This window comes from Balearica regulorum, chromosome 3, assembly GCF_011004875.1.
Source record: "Balearica regulorum gibbericeps isolate bBalReg1 chromosome 3, bBalReg1.pri, whole genome shotgun sequence".
Taxonomy (NCBI): domain Eukaryota; kingdom Metazoa; phylum Chordata; class Aves; order Gruiformes; family Gruidae; genus Balearica; species Balearica regulorum.
Window position 1 is genome coordinate 69,534,066 of NC_046186.1, and position 26,354 is coordinate 69,560,419.

General features: G+C 36.5%; 1 protein-coding gene across 6 annotated transcripts in view; it reads right to left on the reverse strand.

Annotated features, from left to right (window-relative positions):
* SCAF8 (SR-related CTD associated factor 8) overlaps positions 1-26,354 on the reverse strand; it is a 168,056-nt gene that overhangs the window by 121,776 nt on the left and 19,926 nt on the right. For 4 of the 6 annotated variants that reach the window (XM_075748364.1, XM_075748369.1, XM_075748366.1 and 1 more), the window contains 8 exons: positions 21,699-21,782; positions 19,941-19,985; positions 15,939-16,100; positions 13,760-13,916; positions 12,000-12,130; positions 8,412-8,588; positions 2,302-2,381; positions 1,745-1,862 (listed from right to left, as the gene is read on the reverse strand). In XM_075748364.1, the coding sequence (XP_075604479.1) occupies positions 1,745-1,862; positions 2,302-2,381; positions 8,412-8,588; positions 12,000-12,130; positions 13,760-13,916; positions 15,939-16,100; positions 19,941-19,985; positions 21,699-21,782 (954 nt within the window). The remainder of the gene's footprint in view (positions 1-1,744; positions 1,863-2,301; positions 2,382-8,411; positions 8,589-11,999; positions 12,131-13,759; positions 13,917-15,938; positions 16,101-19,940; positions 19,986-21,698; positions 21,783-26,354) is intronic. The other 2 variants (XM_075748368.1, XM_075748367.1) reach the window with 1 other exon arrangement.

Below are 26,354 nucleotides of genomic sequence, written 5' to 3' on the forward strand. Positions count from 1 at the left end.
ATAATTCAGTTAATGCATTTGCCTTCTAACATTATCTGTTTTGTCTCATTTTCCTTATATTTAACAATCTGTTTCTTGATATCATTTCCTACATGTCTTGTTGCTCCTTCTGACTCTGTCTTCTCTCCTCCCCTCCCTCTGCTCCTAATCATATGCTTAATAATTTTGTGGTTTATTGTTCCTTCTCTTTCCCTTAATCTTTCTCACTGATACTTAAAAATGGAACTAAAGAAAAATCTTCCTCAAAACACACTGCAGTCATTACAGAGTAGTTCCAGCAGAAGTTTGTATCTTTTAGCTGCTATCAAGGTGAAAATAAAACTTCATCTCTGTACTGACTAGACAAGAAGCTGAGTGGACCTGAAGGGAAACAATTTTTGGACTTGGAATAGAAGATCAAATAATATGGGGTGAGTCATATGAACATTCTACCCATAAATGCACTGTAACTTGATCTCATAGATGAAATTAATTTAAACTCTAATTCTGCTTATTTTAGAATAAGGTAGGCATTCAGCATTTATTTTTTTTCAAATTAGAGTTAATTTTAGATATGTCACATCAAAAGCTCCTAAAACAGATGCACTCTTCAAAGTTTTATTCCTTTACAACATTTTAGTGTTTAAGGCCAGAAATTGCTAGATATCCACCAACATCAAAAACTATTATTTAGTCTGTAGCTATGTTGTACAAACTTTCTCAGTTACTGCACTCAAATGAGAAATTAAAATAAAACATAAGCAAAGCATGAGAATAAGAAAATAATATCTATTAAAAATTAAATTACTATTTTTCTAAACAATGAAAAACTCAAAAGTCCCAAATTCAGAACTCAAATGACTTTCTTGATTGAAAACTGAGCGACTGCACTTTTGCACAGGTTAAATTAAAATCCCCAACAGATGTTTGTTAAGTTTGTGGTCCTTTAGATTTTCTTTCAATTTAAGATCCCTATTTGACTGTGAAACTAGATCCAAATACCTCACAGAGAGTCCACTTTGTATCTGGTCAGTATCAAGACAGAATAAACTTTTGGGTTTTTTTCCTAATGGGATGAGGAATTGGGATCAGGAGGGAGAAAGAGCAGCTAAATACCAAGGACTAACCTCAGAAGAAATAAGCCAATTTACTGCAATATAGAGTAGACAGGACCCAGTCCACAGTTAAGGAATCTTGGGTTATCTCGAGTTCTTAATTAATCATTTCTCAGGAAATACATAACTCTATTCCTTAGCTCAGATTCTTCAACAGAACAAGACATTTGTTAGCCAACACTTAAAGCTTGATAGGGGAAATTCCAGTTATCTGCAATCTCTCTTCTGTCCTCTTGATAGTTCTGCAGCAGCAGCTTGCACACTGCTCTCCCTTCACAGACAACAGCATAACCACTTCAGTGCTCACCTTCCTTCTGACAGCAGGGAAAAAGCTTTTTTTCCCCCCATATAAGGAGCTGAACAACCAGAGCAGTCAGTCTGTAACTCAGCTAAAGGGTACTCTAAGAGAAGTAAAATCTACATGCCACGCTCCACGCACTTGGTTGTATTTTTTTTTTCTGTTTTAAGCACTTTCTTCTACTTATTCCACTTACTCTGCAAGCTTCTGTTAGATGATCAGCTAGTGACAAAGACTTTCGTTATAACAGAAATGTCAGTTAGAAGACCAATTTCTTTGTCCTGAAGTGGAGTATGAATTTTTATCAGTGGAGAACACAAATACTATGACAGCCACAAGATGGAGTTCTTACCTTTTGAGGCTGCTGTTGCTCCAGAAGCTGTTGTCTGAGATGTTCTAAATTTTGTTGCTGTAGCTGTTCAGCTAGTTGGTGAAAAAGTGAGTTGTTCACAGACTCTGGTACTAAAGGCCTAAAATGAAGTAATTTAAATGAAAAAAAAACCCAAAACCAAAACCCCCACAACAGTGTTTCTGTTGGTTTAAAGCAGTTGGTAAACAGGTCTTCACAACTGAGTTTCCAGTTTAACTAAAAATGTAAAACAATGAAGACAATGTAGCCAGTTCCACCTTTGGTTATCATCATTATGACGTTAACGCTATGAATATAACTAACAAAGCAAAGAACATGCTAACTTTAAGATGAAGTCAACAAAACTTCTGGCTCGCAGACTTATATTAAATATTTTTAAAATTTGTATGTTTCATAAATTTAGTAAACTGTCTTTTCCTACTGTTTTAGTATACTTATGCTCTGAAAGAAACAACATTTTCGTTACTATTTAATCCTAATGTTCAACTAGAGTCAGGCAAATTTTAGCATTTTCCATAAGAAACATAGCTTGATCTTACAGTTGGGATGTGGGAGTTTCCTTTTTAGGCTCTTCATTTTGTTCAGATTCTTCCCCAAAGTCAAACCTGTCCATCAGCTTCTAGGAGAAAGCAAAATAAGTATTACTGAGTATTCCTTATATGTCCTTTTATGCATATTTACTTTTCAAAAGAAAAATGCTCTTTTTTTTTTTTTTTTTGAAGTTGAGAAATAAGTTTGGCAAATAACCTGAATAGAAAATTAAATGTCATACTGCTATTGCTTCCAAACTCTTGAATGCATCAAATATCAAATTTTGTCCATGGCCTTCTGGAGCTTTGGCTGCTGTTACAAGTACAACCATATGTTGTTTCCATAGCAAGTAACAGCTAGTTTGGAGGAAGGCTTAAATAAAGATTAATTTTATATAATGGTACCTTTAATTAGAAGAAATTACTACGAAGAGGCCAACTATTCAATCCTTTGGCAATCAGCAAACTGCTCTGCTCATATCAAGAGAAGACCTACAGCTTGATTACTTCACAAAGAATTACTGTATTTTCACACACGTGTCATTTAGACAACCTGAATTCCTTCAATTATACTGTTCCTTGAAAACAATGTCTCACAGAGTCTGCAAAAAATCAAAGCAAGCAGTTATCATGTAATAGGAATAAGCCTCCAGAGGGATAAACAGAAAGGTATCTGACAGGAAAAAAGAAAAAACGTGAACTTCCTGGTTTATCTGTAAAGATGCCTACACTGTAGTTCTGCTGAACTAAAAAAAAAATTGGTTTATTTATTAATTTTTAAACAGCCCAGAAGCATTTCAGTAGCATTTTACTTTCTTGAAGGCAAAACTAAAGAAGCAGCATGAAGAAATATAACAAACATTACTTGTCACTGAGATTGTCTTTTTTCAGTAACTATTTATTTATAGAGCAGTGCTATCAAACCCATGCCCATGCATCTTTACACCTTGGAAGTTTTCTGAAAAGCAGAATTAATGCTGTACTACAAACCGCCATAACTTCTTCTCAAACCCTGGTCTCAGAAGAAAAAAAACAAGAGGATGAGAACATATGGTAGTCATTTTGAAGTACCAGGGCAAAAATGTCTCCAGTAACAAGCCATGATGATTCAGTAGCCCATTTTCTTTCTCAGGATGCTCTATTTAGTCTCAATTACTGGAGTCCAGCAAGAAGAACAAAGCATAAGCTAAGAGACTGATCAATCAAGAATTTTTAGAACTATTTTCCCAAGGAAATAATCTCATATATATGAAAGGAGGACTGAATATATCTCTGAGAAAACACAGCAGAAACATAGATCATCAAGCTCATGTGAGATGGGATGCTAAAATCCAGAATATCTTTCACCGTATATATCTGATCTGTTTAAACCAAGGTGGCCACTTTCTTTTTATTTTTTTTCATATTGTTAGGATATTTTCAAGAAAAGCATTTGCAAAATGCTGCTGGTCTGAAAAAATATGCATTTTGGAAAAACAGCCAGTCTCATCTTTAAAATATTATTAATCATCATATATCTTGCACCATGACAAAGTAGAAAGGAAGATAACAGAATATGTACTATTTAATCATCTGAGAAAAGGAACAAATGGAAAGTAGTCAACAAATCATGATATGCAAAAAAATTATTTAGTTAAACTGGGGCCAGAGAAAACCAAAGAACTTCTAGTCAAGATAGGCAAATGTGCAGCATGACTTTTGTTTAAATTTGTTTTAAATAACATAGTAGATATTAAAGGGAAAAATCTGAACTATGTTGATTTTTAAATAAATTGTAACAGAATACTCTACAATAAAGAAGCAGAAATTAAAATATTAGGATACCTAGGTTAACCCACTATGCACAAACATATAAAAATATAGAACTTTCCATGAATGCTACACCTGTTACTTTAATTACCTAAGAAGAGAATATGTTCAGAAAAAGCAGTGGGAATATTAAAGACATAAAAAAAGCTTTTTATTTTAAAGGAAACAAAATTCTTCTTAAGGATCAGGACATTCTCTTTAGAAATTAAAAGGAATAGGACATAAGTGTATAGGAAATGTTGATCAAAAAATCTTTATCATAACACAAGGATATGGTCATACAGCAAAACATATTTGATGTCGACAAAAGAAAGGATTTTTTCACATAATACATATTAATCTGTGCAACTCATTACCACAAGATACTACGCAGACTGAAGAGCTTGAAATCAAAGGACTGGAAGAACTGCCAAATTTATTAAAAATAGGGATTTTTTTTTTTTAAAAGATGGATACTTATGTATTCATCAGAAATATTTTCCTGCACTATTTATATTTATTATCCAATTCACCATCATTTTATCATGGAATGAGAACTAAGCTTCGCAATTTTCTTTGGATAATTATGCTTACTGTTTATTTACCATAAAACCTGTCTCCTTTTTTTTTTTTGTGTTTGCCAACTCAGCACATTTGCCTTTTGGACACTGCCTTCATCCGTGTAAGCATTTCTATATCCACATCATGGCCCCCTCCTCCATTCTCTAAACTCCATCACAAGTCTGCTCAGTATCTTCTACAGAAACTTCGCAGTATTTTTAATTATTTCTTTCAGGAATTGCTAGATTCTCCAATTTTGCTGCTGCAGCTTTTTTAAGATGTTCAGGATTGGTCAATGTACCTCAGGTAATAACACCTCGTCAATTTCCACTAGATGACACTATCTCTTCTGCCCCATTCTTCATAAATCTTAGGATCACAGGACAGTCCACGTTGAAAGGGACCTCAATAGTTCTCAGTCCAACTTTCTACTCACAGCAAGCTTAGTTGTGAGCTCAGATCAGGTTACTCAGTGCTTTATCCAGTTGAGTCTTAGAAAGATCTTAGTTTCCAACAACTGAGACTGATTTTTTCCAAGCAACCTATTCCAGTGCTTGACTGTCCTCATGGGAAAAAAGGTTTTTCTTATACCCACTCCAAACCATTTCATTTCAATTTCTGTCTGTAATCCTGCCACTATGCCATGCTGTGAGCAGCCTGGCTTCATCTTCTTGCTGATTTTCCCGTAGGTGCTGGGCAGGAGGGGCTTCTGTTAGGTCTCCCCTAAAGCTGCCTCTGCCCCAGGCTTAACCAGCTCCAATCCCTCAGAGGGCAAGCACTCCAGCCCTGACCATTTTGGTGGTCCTCCACTAAACTCACTCCACTTTGGCAATGTCTTTCCTAAATGGGAGCGGGGGCGGCAAAACTGGATGTGACACTCTGGATGCAGTCTAGAGTAGATGGGATGTCTAGATGGGATGATCATTTCCATCAACCACCTGGCTATACTCCTGGTCACACAGCCCAGGATGTCCTTTCCCCTCTTTGCTGCCAGGGCACTCTGCTTGCCTCATGCTCTGTTGTTATACTTGTTAACAATTTATAATCTTCTAAAGACTAGAATCCCAGAGATTAAGCAACCGTGTGTCTGGTACTCAAAGGCTGTTAGTCTAGTGTTGCTATTTATTGTACTATTCTAACACCTTGGGTTTTGATACTTGTATCTCTAACAGTATTGTCACCTGCAATTGAGGCAGTTCGTGTTATATGTACAACTACTGCAAGCTCTCTAAAATGCATACAAAAACTCCAGAGCATCCTGGAAGATCACTAACAGAGATCTAGATTTGTTGTCAGGAAGCAAAGCATTCCCAAAACTTTTCCTCTTAAAAAATCTGGTTTATAGTTTTTATTTTATTTTATTTGGGCATGCTATTTGGACTTTGTTACCAGTTACTTTGAAGCAGCTCTTGTCTGGCCCTGTCCACTGAGTGCTTGTTAGCAACTGCAGCCTATCTTTTGCTTTAGCATAATCCAAATGAGTCTACTTTATGAATTCAAGATTGCTCTGCAATGTGAAATGATGTGTGGTACATGTAAACAATCAAGTTTCACCACAAAAGCATGCTCCCGATTCAAACTAAAACACTGATGTAGCTGCTTCCTATAAAAAGAAAATACTGCCTTTTTAACACTTTGTTATTAAGGTTGCCATGTCTAGTAAAAAAATGATACAATTAATTATATCATAAAATGGAAGTAAAGAGTCTAATAAATAGAATTGTATCATTATGAGTCATTGTCTTCAGCTATTGAGAAGTGGGATTCAGGCAGCAGGTGATACTGGTGCTGAGAAACCATTAAAAAAAGCAAGGAAAATCATTATCCCCAAAACTTATCATTGCAAAAATAAGATCACCTATTAATGCCCATATATTAATATGTACTCCTCTAGAACACCTAGGTTCAGAAATCCTCAAACCTTGGAAAAAGGAGAAAATAGGTATGGTAGTGCCAATGTTATATTAAAAAAAAGAGGAAATTTAAAACATGTTATTTCTGCAAAGCACCCTAAATAACCTTTGAGTAAAAGCCTCAATGGACTAACAAGACATACAGCAGTTCACTCCTAGAGATGTTATAGAACACTGAACAAGGAATTTGAGATGTAATATAATCTAACACTAGTTGTATAATGCAGAACTGAAGTACAGATCACATACTACAAACATAATTCTTCCTCAGCTTATAAGAAGAAATCAACAATACATACCCTACTGAAAGCTTCTAAATTATCACACTGGCACAAGAGTTTCTTCCACAACACTTACTGTCAAAGTCCCAGAAATCATAATTACATACATTCACCCTGCTGACAACTTCCATGACAAGACTCCTGCATACCATTACTGGCATAAACTAAGTAAAGAGCATCAGGCTGCACTCACTCAAGGTATATAAACATCTCATCAGAATGCCAATTCCTTCAATTTGCTCCAGCTAAGCTGTCCAACATTCAAGACAGCCACACCTATGAGTACACCTATCCATATAAATGCAGGAATTGAAGTCTGCGGAATAAACCACAATACAATGCCTATTCTTAATTACTTTTTCTATCAAAATATTAAGGCAGTCCCTATTAACCGATGCATTCTTTCCCTGTGATTATACCCCACTTGAGTTGATGGTTACAGCTGTGATACAGCAAGAGCACAGGCCATTTTTTTCCTGACTTATTTTTACAGCTGCATTACTTCCATTAGTAATGACAACTCTATTACTTCAGAGATTTGAGTTTATCTGAACAAATTCTAGAAATGTAAGATAAATTGTCCTAAAACTTTAAACTCAGCATTTGTGACATTCTGAGCAGCTAATTGCCTAAAAAAGAGATTAGGTGGGTTTGGAAAAAAGAAGTTTTTTGCTTCTCTGACTTCCTCATTATTTATTCACTCCAGGACAATCCTAAAGAGATTATCTACTCACGAGCTGTTTCTTCCAAAGGTAATGGAACTTCATCTTTGTGTAGAAGTTCTTCCTTTTTTATTCTACTGATATTATACTACTACTACTACTGTAATTACCAGCATGGTTATTGCTACCTGTCATTCAACTATATTAGTCTTATTAAATTCCTGCATTCTGGTTTTTGGGTTTTTTTGATAGGCACATATGTTGCAACACATACAAAGCTTCTTTACCTACAGGGTTTATTTTTTTACATTTTGACATCTTTTTTAAAGTGTCACATGACTAGTTTTAACTACAGTCATAAACTAACTTCTTCACTTACTATCACTTTGTGGCTAAGATTAGAAGTTTTCATGGCATTTATAATGTCAGAAGATTACAAGCCCAATCATGCTTTACTCTTCTGGGAAAACAGTGTATATAAATTTCTGCATGTTTCCCTTTCATCACCTAGTAAGAAATCATTTCCTACCTCAGATGATAAACACAGGAAGGGGAAATACAAACCATGCTCAATTCTCACTGCTGTGTTACAAAGGGTGAAGAAAAACATATAATAATGGCTTAACTTTGCTAAATCAAATCCATCTTCATACTCTATGACCCTTATGGGTCCCTTCCAACTCAAGATATTCTATGAAGTGCCATTTAGCCCTAAACCCATATAAAACTAATACTTTCATTTATACTACTCTCTCTAGACATTTTTTTAAATTTTCAAGATAGAGCACTTCATAGTATATTCATGTATTTTTAAAATCGCTAAAGTCAAACTGTAAAATCCAAAAGACGACTCTTCCACTTACATATATTTTAACAATAAATATTTCTTCAAACATCTATTATTCTACTTCTACCTTATTAAAAGAGACACTCTGTTCCAGTGGATTAAGTGTGTTAGCAGCAGCAGCTGCAGCTGTAAGTTGTGCTGTGAGGGCCTGTAACTGCACAACTAGACCAGCATCCAGGGCTTGAAGTAGTGAAGGCTGAGGTTTCTGCTGCTGTATCTGCAGTGTCTGTATCAACTGCTGAAGCTAAAAGAGAAAAGATAACAAATGCATTAAACAAGAAAAAAATCTTAAAGCAAAATAACAAACAAACTAGTGTTTTCCCCTTCCAATTAGGAAAAAAAAAACCCCTCAGGAATGCAGTATCATCTAACCTGTGGCTATTATTTCATCTTAGTTTGTTTTCATTTACGGCAAATTTTGTTCCCACTTACTGGCTAATTTGTTTTCTGTGGCTGATAAGATATGCAGATGCTTCTTCCTCCTAACTTGCTCTGACAGGTTGCATGATGACCAGTCACCACTCAGGATTTCCTGCTTTCTAGGATTTCCCCTCTTCTGTTTCTCCAGTTTGATTCCTTCTGACCTGAAAAAAATCTGTTAGCCTACTCCAGCTTCCTAAGGGCCCACCTGTATTAGAAAAATCTGTATGCTGTAACATTTGTGTAGAGAAAGTAACTGCACTGTTGCAAGCTCCACTTTAAGCTGATGCAATATGTCTATATGAAGAGCTTGCATTAGTGTCTGGATTAGTCAGAAGGAAAAATCTCATGCTGAAACTCACGTTTGTGCTGATAGAATATAAGTCCCTTGCTATGTTAACAAAACATAAAAAGCAAATTAACCATGAACTGGGAAGATAATTTGACTTCCTGCAATGGCAAAGACTCTGGGCTCTGTATAGCACCATCTCAGGATAAAAACTGCCTAGATGTAATGTTGAACCAGAACCAGCAGCTCTGGGACAACAGACATACAGTAACAACAAAGTATGTTACAGTAAAAACAAAGTATGGGTAATGCCAAAAGACATATTATTTAAAAATAGTGTTGGGTGTTTCAAATATTTTTTAAAAATAGTTTTGGGGGATTGTGTGGTAGTTGGGGTGGTTTGTTTGTTTGTTTGTTTAAACAACTCCACTCACAACTTGGGAGAAATCTAGGATTACACTGGAATGAGCACTAAGTATTATCAGAGAAGGAACTTTCAAAAGTATAGTGAATGGACTTAAGACATTTCATCAGAGTATATCAGGATACTGTAAGAGTGTCTTCCTTCAAATATAGAGGAAAATAAAGAAAAATAGAATATCATCCATAGTTTTTTTAGAACAAATGTACAATCCAATCACCTGGTGTATCTTGATTTCCTTACTCCAACTTCCTATGTGTATGTAATTTTTTAAAAGGAGCTGTCCCAATGAGGAAGTAAAAGGCTTTTTCATGTGCATATCTATTCATCTGTCGAATAGAGATGCTACCATAAAATTGTACAGATTTACCTTAACACAAAAGGAAAAAATACTATCCCTATGAAAAGAAGCTCTCCTAAAGTACCATGGAATTAAAGGAAGCAGTCCTTTGACCTTCCATGAGATAAACCCCTGGAGCCTTACCTTTGGGTATTTCTGGAAAAAAGGTTGAACAAATCCAGGCAGTTCGAACTATGCTGACATAAGTCCCTGATTACCTGTATGTTCATATTTCACCTCCTCATGGGGTTCACCACTGAACTCTTACAGGGCTCACTAGAAAAATCTGCGTAAGCTGATGAGGTTGATCTTCTTTTTCACAATGCATCAAAAATATGTGATCTTTTTTCAAGATTGTTTTAGAATTACCTTCTGATAATGTGAAACAACTGTTCCTATTCTTTAAAAACAGTTACACAGACTCTTTATATAGTAGAGCCTCTGAAAAGGCTTCAATTATTGTTCTACACCTCACAAAGAGCTTTCATTCATTACTGCAATAGGCAAAGCTGAACAGCTCTCCCCTCCCTTCTTGGCTGATCCACAAAAGATGAGCAAATATGGCCAGTCCACCTTGTCCGTTGCTCTAAGAAGGAATCAAACTGAAGAAGCAGAGATGGAAGCCCTAGAGTGGGAAAATCCTGGGCGGTCATCGTTCTAGCTGTTTTCGCGTTCTTGTTGGTCACATCTTTCTTGTTCTGCCCTCTCCTATTTCTAGACTCTCAGTTTACCTGCATACATTCTCACCCATAGAACAGAATCTTAAGATGAAATCAAGGACTTTGGAGCTTGAGGGGGGATGGTGGAGTGGCTTGGAGAACAGGAGAAAAGAGATGGATAGGATGGAAGCAAATTTTGCGGTTCATCTGCCAATCCTAGAGGTCTGCATGTACATATTTATTATGTACCCAGTCTGTCTCCACACTTCTGCTTAAGACCATCTTTTCCCTCTCCCAAAATCCATTCTCTTCCACATTTTACCATTTTGAGCTAAGTATCTAAATGTTATTTCTTTGCAATCTGCTGTCTTTAAAACTCTAATTCCCTTCTCATCTTCAAAATCTTTTTCTTTTGCTTGATTCCCCCCCGCCCCCCGCAGAATACTCTCTAGGTAATAACCTTCAGAATTACCTTACTGACTTTCCATGTACTTCCCATTCTCACTTCATACTCCTTCCTTGTTTAAGAGCTATTCCAATATCTTTCCTCCACATTTCACAAAGTAGCCCACAAACTCATTTTGCCCTGCTTTTCAATGACCCATCAATTTCTTTCAGTGTAATCAAATGAAAATACTCAATGAAAACTGAAAACAATTACAGACGACTCAGCCTAGCTGAACACTGTAAAACAATCTCACTAAGTAAAGTTATTATTGTCAGTATCAGTGCTTCGTAACAGTTCACTGGTGACTGCTTCTCATTCATATGCATGGGATTTTTGTTTAGTACCCCAGCAGGTAAAAGTTCCTATTCCTCAGTCCAAATAAAAATAGTAATGCCAAAGTTATGCTGGTGCCAGAGTTCTAGCATAAATTGAAAAACAATGATTGACACTTTTACAGAAAGCTGATCGTGTGCACTCAACTTATGTGGCTGCGGGTTAAAAGGGCAAGCAGTCCAGTGCATGCTGCACACCAAGCCACTTTTTTAGAGTTGAGCATTTACACACTGAGGAACATGGTCACTTCTAAGACCTTATTTTTGAGTGCTGCAAAATAAAAACTATATTTAGCTGATGGAAAGATAAAAAAGACTCAAAACACAATGCACTTCCAGGATGACTACATTCCCATTATATAATTCTGTACAACATTTAGCTTCTATGGGCATCCAGCAGAGAAACATGCTTAAACTGGCATTCTGTTGTATACCTATATCCATGAAATCTTAATGCTGTTCTTGATTTAGTCATCTGCAATACTATATAGAAAAGTACGTATTACAGACCATCTCATCTGAAGTCACATTCTGCAATACTTTTAAGGAACAAACAGGGTTGGTTACAAAAAGTAACAGGAAGTTTTTGTTTATCTGGAACTCACTTGTGATGAACAACTTCATGGGATAGTTAACACGGATACTGGACCCAAAACTAAGAGATACTCAAGAAAGCAGTATTCCTTAAGTGTACCTTAAAGACACAAAGCATCAGTGTACAGTGTAACTGTCTACAAAATATTTACCTGTTGGCCTTGAGGACTTTGTAAAATCTGTGCAACAGCAGCAAGGGTATCTGTATTAGCAATCTGAGATACCCAAGGATCAGGTAAACTCTGCACCACATTGGCTGGAGTAACTGGAGTCACAGGTGTTCCTAAAAAAGAGAAAATCCAATATGCCAAAATATTTTAGCATACAGACTTAGAAGTGTTAGAGAAGGAAAAAAAAATCTGCTGATATTAAATACTGAGAAAGCAGTGTATTAACATCAATTTATCATCAACAAAAACACAGACTCACATCAACAATCCTCAAGCAGCAGGGCTACTTTGTGTAAGTGTAGTTCACAGCTCTTTCTACTATTGACCTATGGGGACTACTAACAAAAACACTGAAGAATACTGAATAACTATGTTTCACACAGTAATCCAAACGATTTAGTGGAAACTGTATGTATCAACTTATAATTGTTAGCAATCTACTCAGAAACGTCTGTTAGTCTGGAACTTACTGGACTTGCACTTTATCCCCAGGAGAAGCCTTAAGGATTTTACTAAAAATTTCAACCTGCAGCAGCTGGATTCATGAGGATTGCTCATTTTATTATTTTTTCTCAAGAGGAACACTGAGACTAAATCAGCAATCTGACAATTACTTTCATGCCATAATCCAGAAGAATCCTCCATCCCTGCAAATTCTCCTGCTTTTAGCTCAGAATTAGAGATATGATGAATGCTAAATGTAAATGACTAGATTACTGTTTTAAAAGACAATTTGCATCAGAATTTAAAAGAAGCATTAGAGTAAAGCTATGATTTCAACAATTTGAAGTAATGAAAATAATGAAAATAAAAAATACTGAGCTAGAAGTTGCAACAAGTCTAATCCAAGAGTTGAAATTTTCACATACTTACAGACACCAATGAAAAATAAGGTGGATTTGTCCACCTCCTTGTTTTCAGCATGGATCAGCAAAAGGTGGGTGACAAAAGCAGGTCCGTATGTGCTAAAAACCAATTTCTATATGTAATATTTCCCATATATCCCAGCCTTAAATGAAAAAGATCTCCACAAAGTGAAAAAAAGTTGAAAAGCCAATTCCCCCCATCTACCCTACATAAGTAAGGAAGATGCTTAGAGCACAAAATGACCTGCATGAATATAGCCTGCATGTATAATAACGTTAGCGTTTGGTAACGTGGGACATACTCCATGAGCAGTTGTTTGCCCACGTGACTCTCCAGCATGATTTCTGGCTCACATACTTCAGCTTTGAGGGAGAGGGAAGTATGTCACTGGCTGCAATATATATTGTCAATGTGATTTTTCCCCTTGAAATCATTGTCTGTTGGCCAGCAAAAGTAAAGGAGCACTGTCTGACATTATCCAGCAAGCTCAATCCTACAGATAGCAAAAAGATACTGATGTATTCTCTTTCATTTCTCTCAACTGTGGCACCACTAATTAACCAAGATTGTATTAAGTGCTCTGTTGGGACTTTAACTCTGTCAGTGATCTACTTTTTTGGCTTTTCAGTGTAAAACTAGGTCTTATTGCACTGTTACTCAATCTGAATATATTTATAATATACAGTGAGAATGTAAACACAACAGGCTGCCTCTTGGTTTTGCTGTTTCTCTGGTCTAGACCCTGGCTATATTTCTTTCTAGCATTCATCTGATTTGTCCGAAAGAAACAAGTTTTCAGCATGTTAACAGCCAACATACCAAAGCTGACACACAGGTTTTGATTCAAAGTATGATTTTAATCTGTTTTTGTTTACCTGGTGTATTGTTGCTCATAGCAGCTGTAGTACTGGGCAAGACAGGGGTCACAACTGGAGGAGGAATTCCTGCTGCCATATCCAATAGAGGCTGAATAATTTCACTCTTGAACACGTTATTCTTCTGCCATAAATTTAGCACTCTAACAATTTTACTCTAAAATGAAGAAAGGATAACAAAAGACCTGAGTCACTCTTATCTTTGTTGTTATTGTCAATTACGGAACTCTTAACTAGCAATGTCAATCTGTCTAGGTGGTAGCACCTTTAGGTTTACAACCAATAACCGTAAGAATAGTTATACTGGGTTGCACCAAAGATGTCTAAGCTATAAACCTGAGGCTGACCCTAGGCAACAGCAAAGACACACTACGCACATAGTGATCGTCTTCTCTCAACAGAAAATGAAATATATTAAAACAAAACAAATGTATCTGGCTCTTTGTATCTTTACTCTTGAAGACAGTATGCAAGGAAAATTATTTTAAGGAAGCATTTTAAAGTATTACTAATAATTAAAACAAGGAATTACTAGTCTCCTAAACTTTTATAGTCTGCATATATGCAGATCTACCTATGCATCAAAATTATTTATGTCTGCTGAAAAATGAGCATATATGCCACACCAAATAAGACTGCTAAATACTTTTATTAGGAAAGTAGCTCAATATTTTGCAAGTTCTCTTGATGAAGTGAGGAATTTAAAAGTTTAAACTGGAACACAATTCCGTATCTATTGAAATGACATAGTAATATTAAAAAAATATGGATCACAGGGAAAGAAAAATCAAAATTAAGATTTCACACAATTCAGTTAGATGTAACTCATTGTTCAGCTTGCATTTCTATTCCATTTCTATTCCACTGTTTTGATCTGCTCTCAAATGTTTTCTTTTCTAAGCTTCACTTCTACCAAAATGCAAGATTTTGCTCTATTTTGAAAAGTTGGATAGAAATTTATGTGATAGGAAAAGAAACCTTGCCTATTTAGGGAGGGGGGAGGAAGCTAGTTGCATTATAAAGAGCAAGAAGTTCTTCACAGGATCTTGTGCTCGCTGTCACGAAGATGGTTTAATTATTTAAATTCTATAAAACATGAAGATAGTGTACTTAACCAGAGTGTTTAAATCAAAGAGAAAAGTCTGTTTGCCCAGTACTCCAAGAAGATACTTAACTTCAATAGAGAGAAATGCTGAATTTTCACTGCATAGAGGACATAATTTAGAGTTCCTTTACAGAAATTTCTGAAGGCTTCCATTCAGCTTTACAGTACACGAGCCTTTTTTCTTTGGAAGTTTGTTTTATAAGGTAGCCCTTGACAAATCCATCAGAGGCTCTAACTTCCCTCTTCTACCTTGAACAGGAATATAAAACTATTTCTGTTCTATACAGCTGTAGGAATGCATGTGACTATTCAAAGAGTAATCTTTCTCTTCCTGCAGTGTCCTACCTCACTTACTACTACATTTAATGACTCAATTACACAAATTTATGCGGAGAGAAAGCCTTTAGCATTTCCCATCTTTTTGTGTTTTTTCAATTCAATAAGAAGAAACTCAGTGACAAATATGAAGGAAGTTAAACTGCCTGCACTCTCTGCTATTTCCAGCCAACCTATCATAAAGATAATTTGGTAGCGATCTTTATTACTGTGGTCCAAGGGAACAGCTGAACTGTTGGGTCAAACTATTCAAGTCAGGCCTTATTCAGCTGTTGGCTGATTCAGTATCAAAGAAATACAACTTTTAAGACACTTTGCTGTTTTTCTATTGCTCCCTCAGTCCAAAACACGCTTGTACTGAAGATACTGCTACCGAGAAAAATACTTATTCCTTGAGACTATACCAAATCTGCTTGCTCATTTTCTCACTGAAGATGACAATAAAAGACTGACTATAACTCCCTGTCCTGCCACATGCCCACTTAACTTTTTTCCCATCAAAATACATTAACTCAAATCCATCCAGTCTTCCTGAAAACCTTTCCAGAAGTCTATTTAATCTACTTGGATATATATTCCCTCATCCCTACACTCAGGAAAAATTAAAGCAATACATATGAACGTGTAAGTCTGTAATTAGCTCCACTCTGGCAAGCAGAAAGTGAGATCAAAATCTTTATTCTTTCCAGATAACATACTAAAGATTATTTCAATTAGAAAAATCTGTAAGTGGTTTACCTTATCATCCCCAGGACAACGGTACAAGTTCTGGAAAGTGCTGATGATGTTATTGCTAAATCTTGGAGCAAATACATCCTTCTCTTGTCCAAACTGATGCCGGGACTGTCTCACAATGGAGTCAATGACATACAGACCAGGTACCTTGTATTCTGGTTTGCACTACAACGAATAATAATTTAAAATACGCATATGTGAAAACTAACAAAAACCATTAATGACGGCGTAAATATGAACAGTTCTCTCTAATTTTTAAATGGGTCAAAGTATTACTAAACTGTTCTCTATTTAATAAATTGTCCTGAAAAATGAAACTGTCTCAAAAATATCTAATCTTTAATGCACAAATTATCGCATCTATGTGTATTCTGCAAATATGTAAATGGTTTAAAATCAATTTCCTAAAAAAAAAATTAACTTTTTAGAATCTAGCTATGAAAAATTAGCACAGGAACCACATATACTTTTTAAACACACACATCTATTTTAAGAGAACAGCATAAAGCATTACCAAATTCTTAACAGTACATTGGGACTAGCTATAAATACAATTCAGAATATTTTTGTCCTTCTTTATGATCAAAGTCAACATTAAAGTTAACATTAGTTTACTTCATTTTATATCTTTGTAATTAGTATGTGGTATATCCTCCCCCTGCAAGAACAAAAACATATTTATGTGGACATCTGTTTGGTTGAGAATATACCAGTGATTTTAGAATATACCAGTTATTTTAGAACTCTGGAAAACTTGCATAATTTACAAACAGCATGATATTTATAAAGCATGTCTGTTAACTGCAATACTAATTACTTAGGTAATTTTACTAAACAACTAAAGGTAAAACCTTTGTCTTTTAATTGCAAAATAATTGCATTGGACTATTGCAACCAGTTGTAAGACAGAATGAAAAGTGGTACAAAAATGTAATGAAGTCATCACCACAATATACTACGACATGGATTCACTTCATGAATACTGGTTGTACACACTTCTCACAGAAGGTACTATAGCAAACATGTAAAAGTACACCCATTCCCTCTCTGGCCCAAGTAGTCTAGAAACAGATTACGTAACACACTGTATTCACAATCTCTAATACAGTGTCAAACAAAGGCTTCAGATTATTAATTTTATTATACCCTACCTGTTTTGAAAAGTGCTGATTTGCTAACATTTGCAACCTTGATAAAGTATTTATTTAGGCTCTAAACATGGTTCAGGATATTTAAGTAGAGCATTCTTTGGTTTTAAGAATGTGTGGCATCTTTTAAGAATAAATGTGCATTATTAAATTTATGAAATTAAAATCTGATTGGATATAATAAACTGTCTTCACATAACCATTTCAATGCTTTGTAGCTACTGAAATTTTAGCTAAATTATTACCAAAAATAAGAGTATTCTGCATATAGGACAGGTATGCAACTTTTCACAATATTCAAATTAATAAAGCCCACAGATATTTAATAAGAAAACTCAACAAATATGTTAGGTGGAGTATTTAAAAACATGGCACATACAGAAAGCAAAAGATTATAATTAATGTAATAATACGGATGATAAAAAATAAAAGACAATAAAATACAAGTAAAAAATTAAATAAAGAAGAATTACAACTGGGGCAGTGAGCCTGCCTATCCCTAATGTCAGATGAGACAGCTTTTACACAACAAATACTCACTTATTCTAAGTCTTGCTCTCGGAGTAGAATACCCTTACATACATGAAACGTGGTCATTTGACCCCTGAAGTGATGTTTTGCCAGGGAATAAAACAGTCAACCAAAACGACACTAGACCAGTGAGTTAAGTGTCACAAAACAAAGAATGTCATGGGCAATTATTTCACCTGGAGTTTCAGTAATCTCATGAGAAAAATTCTGAAGAAAAAAAAGTATCAGAATAGTAAAGAATCAACAGTACACTAATTGAGATGGCACCGACATCACTCTGGATAAATCTATGGCAGATTTTAATGGAAGATTCAGTAGTCTTGAGCTGTAATTTGAAGTGATTGCTTCCAGAAGAATAATCCAATTATCTTCCAAACATACATCTTAAGTCCCTAAATATCAAATGGCTAGCTTTCATCCGCTTATCTCCAATTCTACTAAAATAAGAACTTACTATTTGATTTTATTAATAACTTGCATGTTTCACTAAATCGTTCATGAAATACTGAAAAAAAACCACATCAAGCCCACCAACAGGAAACATCTCATCCAGAACGATCATTAACAAGGTTATCAGTAACAACATACGCCTGCCTTCTCTAACTAGCACTGAACAGTGCAGAAATCCCTCATCAGAGGGACTGTTCTGACACTGAACACAAATGTGTGAAGATAACCCATACTCTCAGTAGTTTGTGGAAGGGTCACAAACAACCAGTGCAATTCCTGACAAACTGCCATTCTTTCCAAGGATAAATCATGTCTCATGTCCCTCAATAAAGAATTGCCAATCACAGCCACCACAATAAGCAGTATTTGGAACTCAGACAATTCCAGATTAATTTTGGGACACGAAACTGCAAAGTGCTACTGATCAGAGATGGCTAAGATGTACACCTGCTCTCATCTTCCTACATCCACTTGTAGTATTAAACAGGGATCAGAGGATATTGATCCCTTTCTTAGAGGTGGAAGAAGTCAAAACACTAGCAGCATATTCCTAGTCTTTACTACTGCCATGAAACATACATGACACCTTTTCCACATAGGACTGATGTTCTAGTACCTAAAGAATTCATTCATGAACTGTGCTGAGACAGTTAAAAACAACAGGCTGAAGCTGAACTCTGTTTACACTGCCCAACCCCTGCCAAAAGGCACTGCAGCATACACTGGACAATGAAGAAGACAGGTTACTGACACAGAGTAACCCAGACTACTTCATAGAACAGACAACAGAAGAAAAATTGCATGCAATTAACATTAATTAACAGACTAACTTCTCTAGCTTGTTTGTCAAAATAAAAGGCAATTTGATCATAATTTACTCCTATTTACAAAAGGAGAAGAAATTCAGTACCAAAATGATCAACTGAACAATCAGATACAATGCAGACAGGGAGGAAACACAAATTGGAATCCATGTACTGCCAACTGAAGGTAAAATGCAGTTCTACCCAAGAATAATTAACTGTTGCAAGAAAACAAAATGCAATAAATCATAGAATCATAGAATGGTTTGGGTTGGAAGGGACTTCAAAGACCATCTAGTTCCAACCCCCCTGCTGCGGGCAGGGACACCCTCCACTAGACCACGTTGCCCAAAGCCTCATCCAGCCTGGTCTTAAACACTTCCAGGGATGGGGCCTCCACAACCTCTCTGGGCAACCTGTTCCAGTACCTCACCACTCTAACAGTAAAGAATTTCTTTCTAACATCTAATCTAAATTGACTCTCCTTCAGCTTAAAAATTCTTTGTTATGCAGAATATTTAAATTAATTCTGCATCTTCCTAAAAAGTAGTTCCAGTCTAGCCATATGAATACTTTGTGTTTTAAATTACTAGCAGGAACTACTGACTGAAACGCTAATTTTCCTGCTACACAAAAGATGAGGCTGAATGGTGATCTTCCCTTCAGCTTTAAAATCTATGGTAAAACCTGGCAGAAAAGCAAAAGCAATTGCTGCTCGCAAAACCACTGTCAATTCTTCTGCTGTTAGCTGTTCACGTGGGCTACACTGACAGCTTCCTTTAACATTACATGAATATATACAGTAGTTCTAAAACAGTATCCACAGTCATTCAGATCAAAGTATATCATAGCTACAAAATGAGGACAAAGTATTTGTCTTTCTGCATCATGGGTTATGATCAGCTATTGATTACTAGCAGAAATTGAATGTGACTAAAAACTGAAATAAACTAACGTGTGATAAAAACATTAATCCATATGTGTACCTAAAACCCAATGGTCTTCAATACTCTGTAATCCATATTGAGGAAATTTTTCTCAGTGCTAACACAAAAAAACAGTAACTGACTTACCTTTTGAATGAATTTCTCAACACTCTGTACAACGTGCTTGTAGAACTGGAAAATAAAATAATATTTCAACAGAGGAGAAAATCTGAAGAGGCATATACTTGTTCAAGTCACGCAATATTGACAGTAAAACCAGAATTAGAAACTTCGGTTGATTAGCCAGCAGTCCAATACCTACAGCTGAGTATGCTGTCTTCCTCAGAATATTTAACAGCATATAAAAAAGATAATCTCACTTATTCTTGCCTTCTGAAGGGTTTTTACACTGGATTTTTTTCAATAATGTGCTTATTTAGTGAGAATTAAGAGAATAATATAATTGTTCCTTCAGAAACATATGCTTATTTCATTGTACATGACTGAAGATGTTAGCCTAATGTTACTAAGCATAGCACTTCTCTGTATTTCATTTATTTTCCAAGTGTTCACTTAACTTAAAAACATGAGTATAGGAAGACATTATAAGACCTACTGAATACTTTCTCTTTAAAAATGGCCTTGTTTGTGTTTGGTTTTTCTTTTTAAATTTCACATATCATCACAATGGCTCGGTGTTACCTCAATAACTGCTTTGACACAATTAAATTTTGTTACTGAAATGATAAGAGTGGAAGCTGGATTTCCAATGATAAAACATTTTGGTATCATTTAATTGTTTAATTTATAGAACATTTTACTATCATTTACTACCACTTTATCTTCAATACAAGTTTTTAGCATTTTGATTATACTGCAACACATAGACTTTAATTTACACAGACTTCAAGGCCAGGCTGGGTGGGGTTTTGGGCAACATGGTCTACTGGAGGGTGTCTCTGCCCATGGCAGGGGGGGTTGGAACTAGGTAATTTTTGAGGTTCCTTCCAACCCAAACCACTCTATGATTCATTCTGATACTATGATTATTTAAGACAGCCAAGTGAATTTCACTCTTTTGTCATCAAATTGTTCTCTCTCCAAATTACACAAAACACCAACATGGATTTCATTATCTGAAAATGTATCTGCATTCTCAGCAGAGGAATGTAGATAGGAAGAGCTTAAGTTCATGGCTTTTTTGCTTTTATCCTATCCTCTTTTTCACCTCTCCAGCTTTCAAAGAGTTTCCATTTGTTTTAATGCTTAACACTAATGGCATACTCCTTTCCTTCATCATTTTTCTGTCCTGTTTGCTGCTGCTCCATTGCTGTTCAGCAATTAGTTTTACTTTGTGGCAATAAAAGTCTTTAATTAGTATACTAATGCTGAAACTTAAGAACACTTTGTTCTTAAGCAACATAAAAACTAAAATCTATGAACAATGCCCATGAAAAGGTATGCTAGGAATTTAAAAAAATGAAATAAAACTTAAATAATTGTATTGATCCAAAGGCACACATATCTTACTTTTTTAGGGGGGAGGAAGGGAGAAGGGGAGAATGAGGAACTGAAGTTTTATATTCATTCATCTGTTCTCAGGCAATCACAGTGTTTCCTTTCTAAACTGAGGAAAAAAGGCCTGTCTTTGAGATCTGATTGAAGAGTCAAGTTCATATAATTCTTTCTCACATATGACAATCAGTAAATGAAAGTCACACAACAAATTAAGCCTGCTGCTGCTCTCCTGAAAATCCCATCACCATCACATTTGATCACAACTTGGAAATTGTACATACAACAAGGGAGGTGAAAAGCTCTGAAGCAAGTTCTTTAAGCTATCCAGTTATTTTGACGCAGAGGAGAAATGGAAAGGAAGTCAAAATAAGTTAGCCAATTTCTTACCTTTATAGCCTTGATTGCTGCCTTGGTGATCTGTGTCATTTTAGCTTTAGAAATGGGTGGCTTATAATCATTTAGCGAGTACAACTGCCAAAAAAAAAAAAAAAGTTATCAGATATATATTCTGCAATTGTAAGCAGTATAAAGATATATTATTTTTCCACAAGAAAATGCCACTTTTAATTTTCATTGGATTTTAAGTATATATTACACCAGAAAAGGCATCCCCATTTGGAAAAAAAAAAAAGGCCTAATAAAATATAATGTAATATCCAAAATGCTTAAAAGATAACAGGTTTTTCTTTGCAATGGTCACTATATACCTAGGTCACTATATATCTAGTTTTACTAGCACTAAATACAGCAGATACCTGCAGGTGAAGTTACAAAGGAAATAGATACAACATGCAAATACGGTAACTCTCATTAAGTTTTTCTTTCTAGGGCAAAAAAATTAATATACTTGACCACCTTTATGGAAGCAGGAGCGGTCAACATGGATTCACAAAGCAGAAATCATGCCTGACCAATCTGATAGCCTTCTATGATGGCATGACTAGCTGGGTAGATGAGGGAAGAGCAGTCAATGTTGTATACCTTGACTTCAGCAAGGCTTTTGACATTGTCTCCCATAAGATCCTCATAAGCAAGCTTAGGAAATGCAGGTTGGATGAGAGGACAGTGAGGTGGGTTGAGAACTGGCTGAATGGCAGAGCTCAGAGGGTTGTGATAAACTGCGCAGAGTCTAGTCGGAGGCCTGTAGCTAGCCATGTGCCCCAAGGGTCAATGTTTGGTCTGGTCTTATTCAACATATTCATCAATGTCCTGGATGAAGGGACAGAATGTACCCCCAGCAAATTTGCTGATGATACTAAACTGGGAGGAATGGCCAATACAACAGGAGGCTGCCATTCAGTGAGACCAGGACAGGCTAGGGAGTTGGGCAGAGAAGAACCTAATGAAGTTCAACAAAGGCAAGTGTGGGGCCTTGCACCTAGGGAGGAATAACCCCAGGCACCAGTACAGGTTAGGGGTTGACCTGCTGGGAAGCAGCACTGTGGAGAAGGACCTGGGAGTCCTGGCGGACAACAAGCTCTCCATGAGCCAGCAAGGTGCCCTCGTGGCCAAGAAGGCCAATGGTATCCTGGGGTCCATTAAGAAGAGTGTGGCCAGCAGGTCAAAGGAGGTTATCCTCCCCCTCTACTCTGCCCTGGTGAGGCCACATCTGGAGTGCTGTGTCCGGTTCTGGGCTCTGCAATTCAAGACAGACAGGGAACTACTGGACAGAGTCCAGTGGAGGGCTACGAGGATGATGAGGGGACTGGAGCATCTCTCGTATGAGGAAAGCCTGAGAGCTGGGTCTGTTTAGCCTGGAGAAGAGAAGACTGAGAGGGGACCTCATCAACACTTATAAATATCTAAAGGGCGGGTGTCTAGAGGATGGGGCCAGGCTTTTTTCAGTGGTGCCCAGTGACAGGACGAGGGGCCATGGGCACAAACTGGAACACAGGAAGTTCTATCTGAACACAAGGAAAAACTTCTTCACTGTGAGGGTGACAGAGCACTGGAACAGGCTGCCCGGAGAGGTTGTGGAGTCTCCTTCCCTGGAGATATTAAAAACCTGCCTGGACATGATCTTGTGCAACCTGCTCTAGCAGGGGGGTTGGACTAGATTATCTCCAGAAGTCCCTTCCAACCCCTACCTTCTGTGATAACAGAAGCTTAACCAAATACTTACTATATTCATCATCATATGCCTGCTGAATCAAATATTTTTATTTTCCATTAAACAAAAAATCCAGCCAAGTGAGAATGAGCACGTAGCTATTCTGCCACTTAAAACAACAGATTCTGAAAAAGTATAGACTTCCTTCATTCACTGTGTTAACTCAGAGAAATAATATATCAGAAATACTACAAATGCTTAAGCAAAAATCCAGCTGGGTTCTCAATTTTAAATACAGCTTTGTAACTTCATCAATATCTAACCAGCAAAACAGCCACAGTACACAGGTAGTGGAATTTTGCAACAATTTTCACCCAGGATGTAATAATAACTCCATTCTTCTTACTTGTACATACATCTCCTAGCAGAAGCAATCCAGCATGACAGATACTCATCAGAAATTTGCTACATAGTGAGAACTGCACATGAACTAACTTCATAGCCATGACTGATAGGTGGTAATTGGAAGCAACTCCCTCCTTCACACTGAGTCAGGACTCCCATCATCCAAGGCTATTTACTTGCTGTTAAAACCTCTGATTATTCACAATATACGGCTTTGAACAAAATGCTGCTCTCTTCTGCTTCAACACTAGGTGTTAACAGACAATGGATTGTCAAGTATTTGCTGCTTTCATACATAAAAAGATCAGATACAAAATGCCAAACCATTTTTAAGGATATTCTTGACTTAACTTATATGGTATTTTTGTTTACAACACACAAGTTTAGAAGCACATTAGCTCAAAAATAGAGTCCTGACTGATAATGGGAATGACCATCCATAGACAATTTTTTATTTCCTTCCTAAAGACAGGAAGAATTCGAGTTTTTCCATAAAATAGTCATTGAAACAGAAACAAAATCAAAAGACCCCTCTCCTCTCCAACTACACACCCTGAGCAATGCAATATATTGAACTAGATTCATATCCATACAGATACTAATAATATCTTTAACTTCGTAATATTCATTCAGCTTTTGGCAAACTGCTAGCTCAGAAAACATAATTCAGACTTGTTTACATTTAACCAAGTAAAATGTAATAGTAAACAGGATCACACAGTGGAAAGGATTAGACAGTCTTAAATACAGGTCATGCTCCTCAAGTTGTTTATAATAATTTATCACTGTGAACCTAACAAGTAGGTATTCTTCAGTCACATTTGAGTTTCCAGAAGATAAGGATTTCTTCTCCCCCCAAACATGAGATGCTTTTTTCTATCCTTTCCTGTCAAAAAGTTTAACTAAAACTTTGTATAGCTGTCAAAAGACAAACTGAAAAAATCAGCTTGTCCAAGCATAAGCATCTGTCTTCTTGGCTCAAAAGGAATTTCATTAAAACAGTGAAATTATAACCAGTTCACAGCTGGACATCCACTTTTAAAACAACTGTTACTACTTCTCAACTGATCATAATTGTTGTTGCAAAATATTCTGAATTACTGTACTTACAACAAAAAGCAATACACTTCTAGAACTCAAATATATAAACGCTCTTCACCACCATGGGGGGAAAGGGAGAAAAGAGGTAGAAAATCAAGAGTCTCCAATCAGTTTCTTCCCTGTTTTATACTCATAGTTCAGCTCAACTTCCAGTACTCACAGGTGATTTACCAGATTGTGAGTTACTCATCCTGGCTACTGGCTTAGCTGGACGATGTGCAACTACAGCTAAACTACTTCTGGGGCCACTACAGTGCCAGAAACATTTTTGCTTACATTCAGGCAGTGCCTTAGCAGAGTCAGTTTGGGTATTCCTGGTCAGCACTCTCAAAGCACAAAATACTAGTAAAAGCAATTTACAAATGTGTGAGCAAATATGAAATCAGCTTAGATTCAAGATGACACCTTGCCAATCCCAAAACAGTCCCACAAGAGATAGGCACAGTGGCTCCTTCACCTGTGGCATACACAGCTATAGTGAGGCAGAACCGCTGACTCATGTAGATATGCTGGGACCACACCTGACCAGTCCACCAGCTTTGAAATGATCAGGTAAAAAAAGGGGACAGGGCAGTTCAAAGCATCAAGAAAGCTTCAACGCAAGCATTAGCTGTGTGCAGTCTGGTATCTTAGTACCACACATCCAGAATATGCCAAAAAACAACAGGATAATATGGGTTGTTGCTGGCATCCCATTACTTTATTGCAGGTAGCAGAGACCCAAATTTAGTATTAAGTTTAAGGACAAATAATTCAAGCTAGAAAAAATGAACCAGAAGAAACAGCAAAATTAAGAACATAATTCTGTAAAGAGAGGCTTTTTGGACAACAGATACACTTGTTCCAGGTTTTAACAGCCATTTAAAGGAAAACACAAATCCCAAATTTAGTACCTGGAAGAAGCCAAGGGAAAAAAACATTCTTCTGAATTATTTTTCCTTAACTGTCTTCAAGAAGCTTTTAATTTCCTATAAATACATTTTGTTTTGAAAAGTATATTCACTTGGAAAACCGATCATTTAGGTATGTCGGTGCACAGCAGAACTCCGAAGTAGCAGCATTTGTGCAAGGGACAAAGTGAGGGCCCAGTGTGAAGTATCTACTTGCGGTTTTGCAACATTTAATGCAGCGCTTGCTTCTGAAAAAATTAATATTCAAGTTCTGCTTACAAAAGCGTAGAGGAATCCCTCTACACTTGGAATCATAAAATGGTTTGTGTCAGAAGGGACCTTTAAAGGTCATCTAGTTCCAACCCCGCCCATGGGAGGATATATTTCACCAGATCAAGTTGCTCAAAGCCCCATCCAACCTGCCCTTGAACACCTCCAGGGAGGGGGCATGCACCTCCTCTCTGGACAACCTGTTCCAGTGTCTCACCACCCTCATCGTAAAGAACTTCTTCCTTCTATCTAATCTCAGCCTACCCCCTTTTAGTTTAAAACCATCACCCCTTGTCCTGTCACTACAGGCCCTGCTAAAAAGTCTTT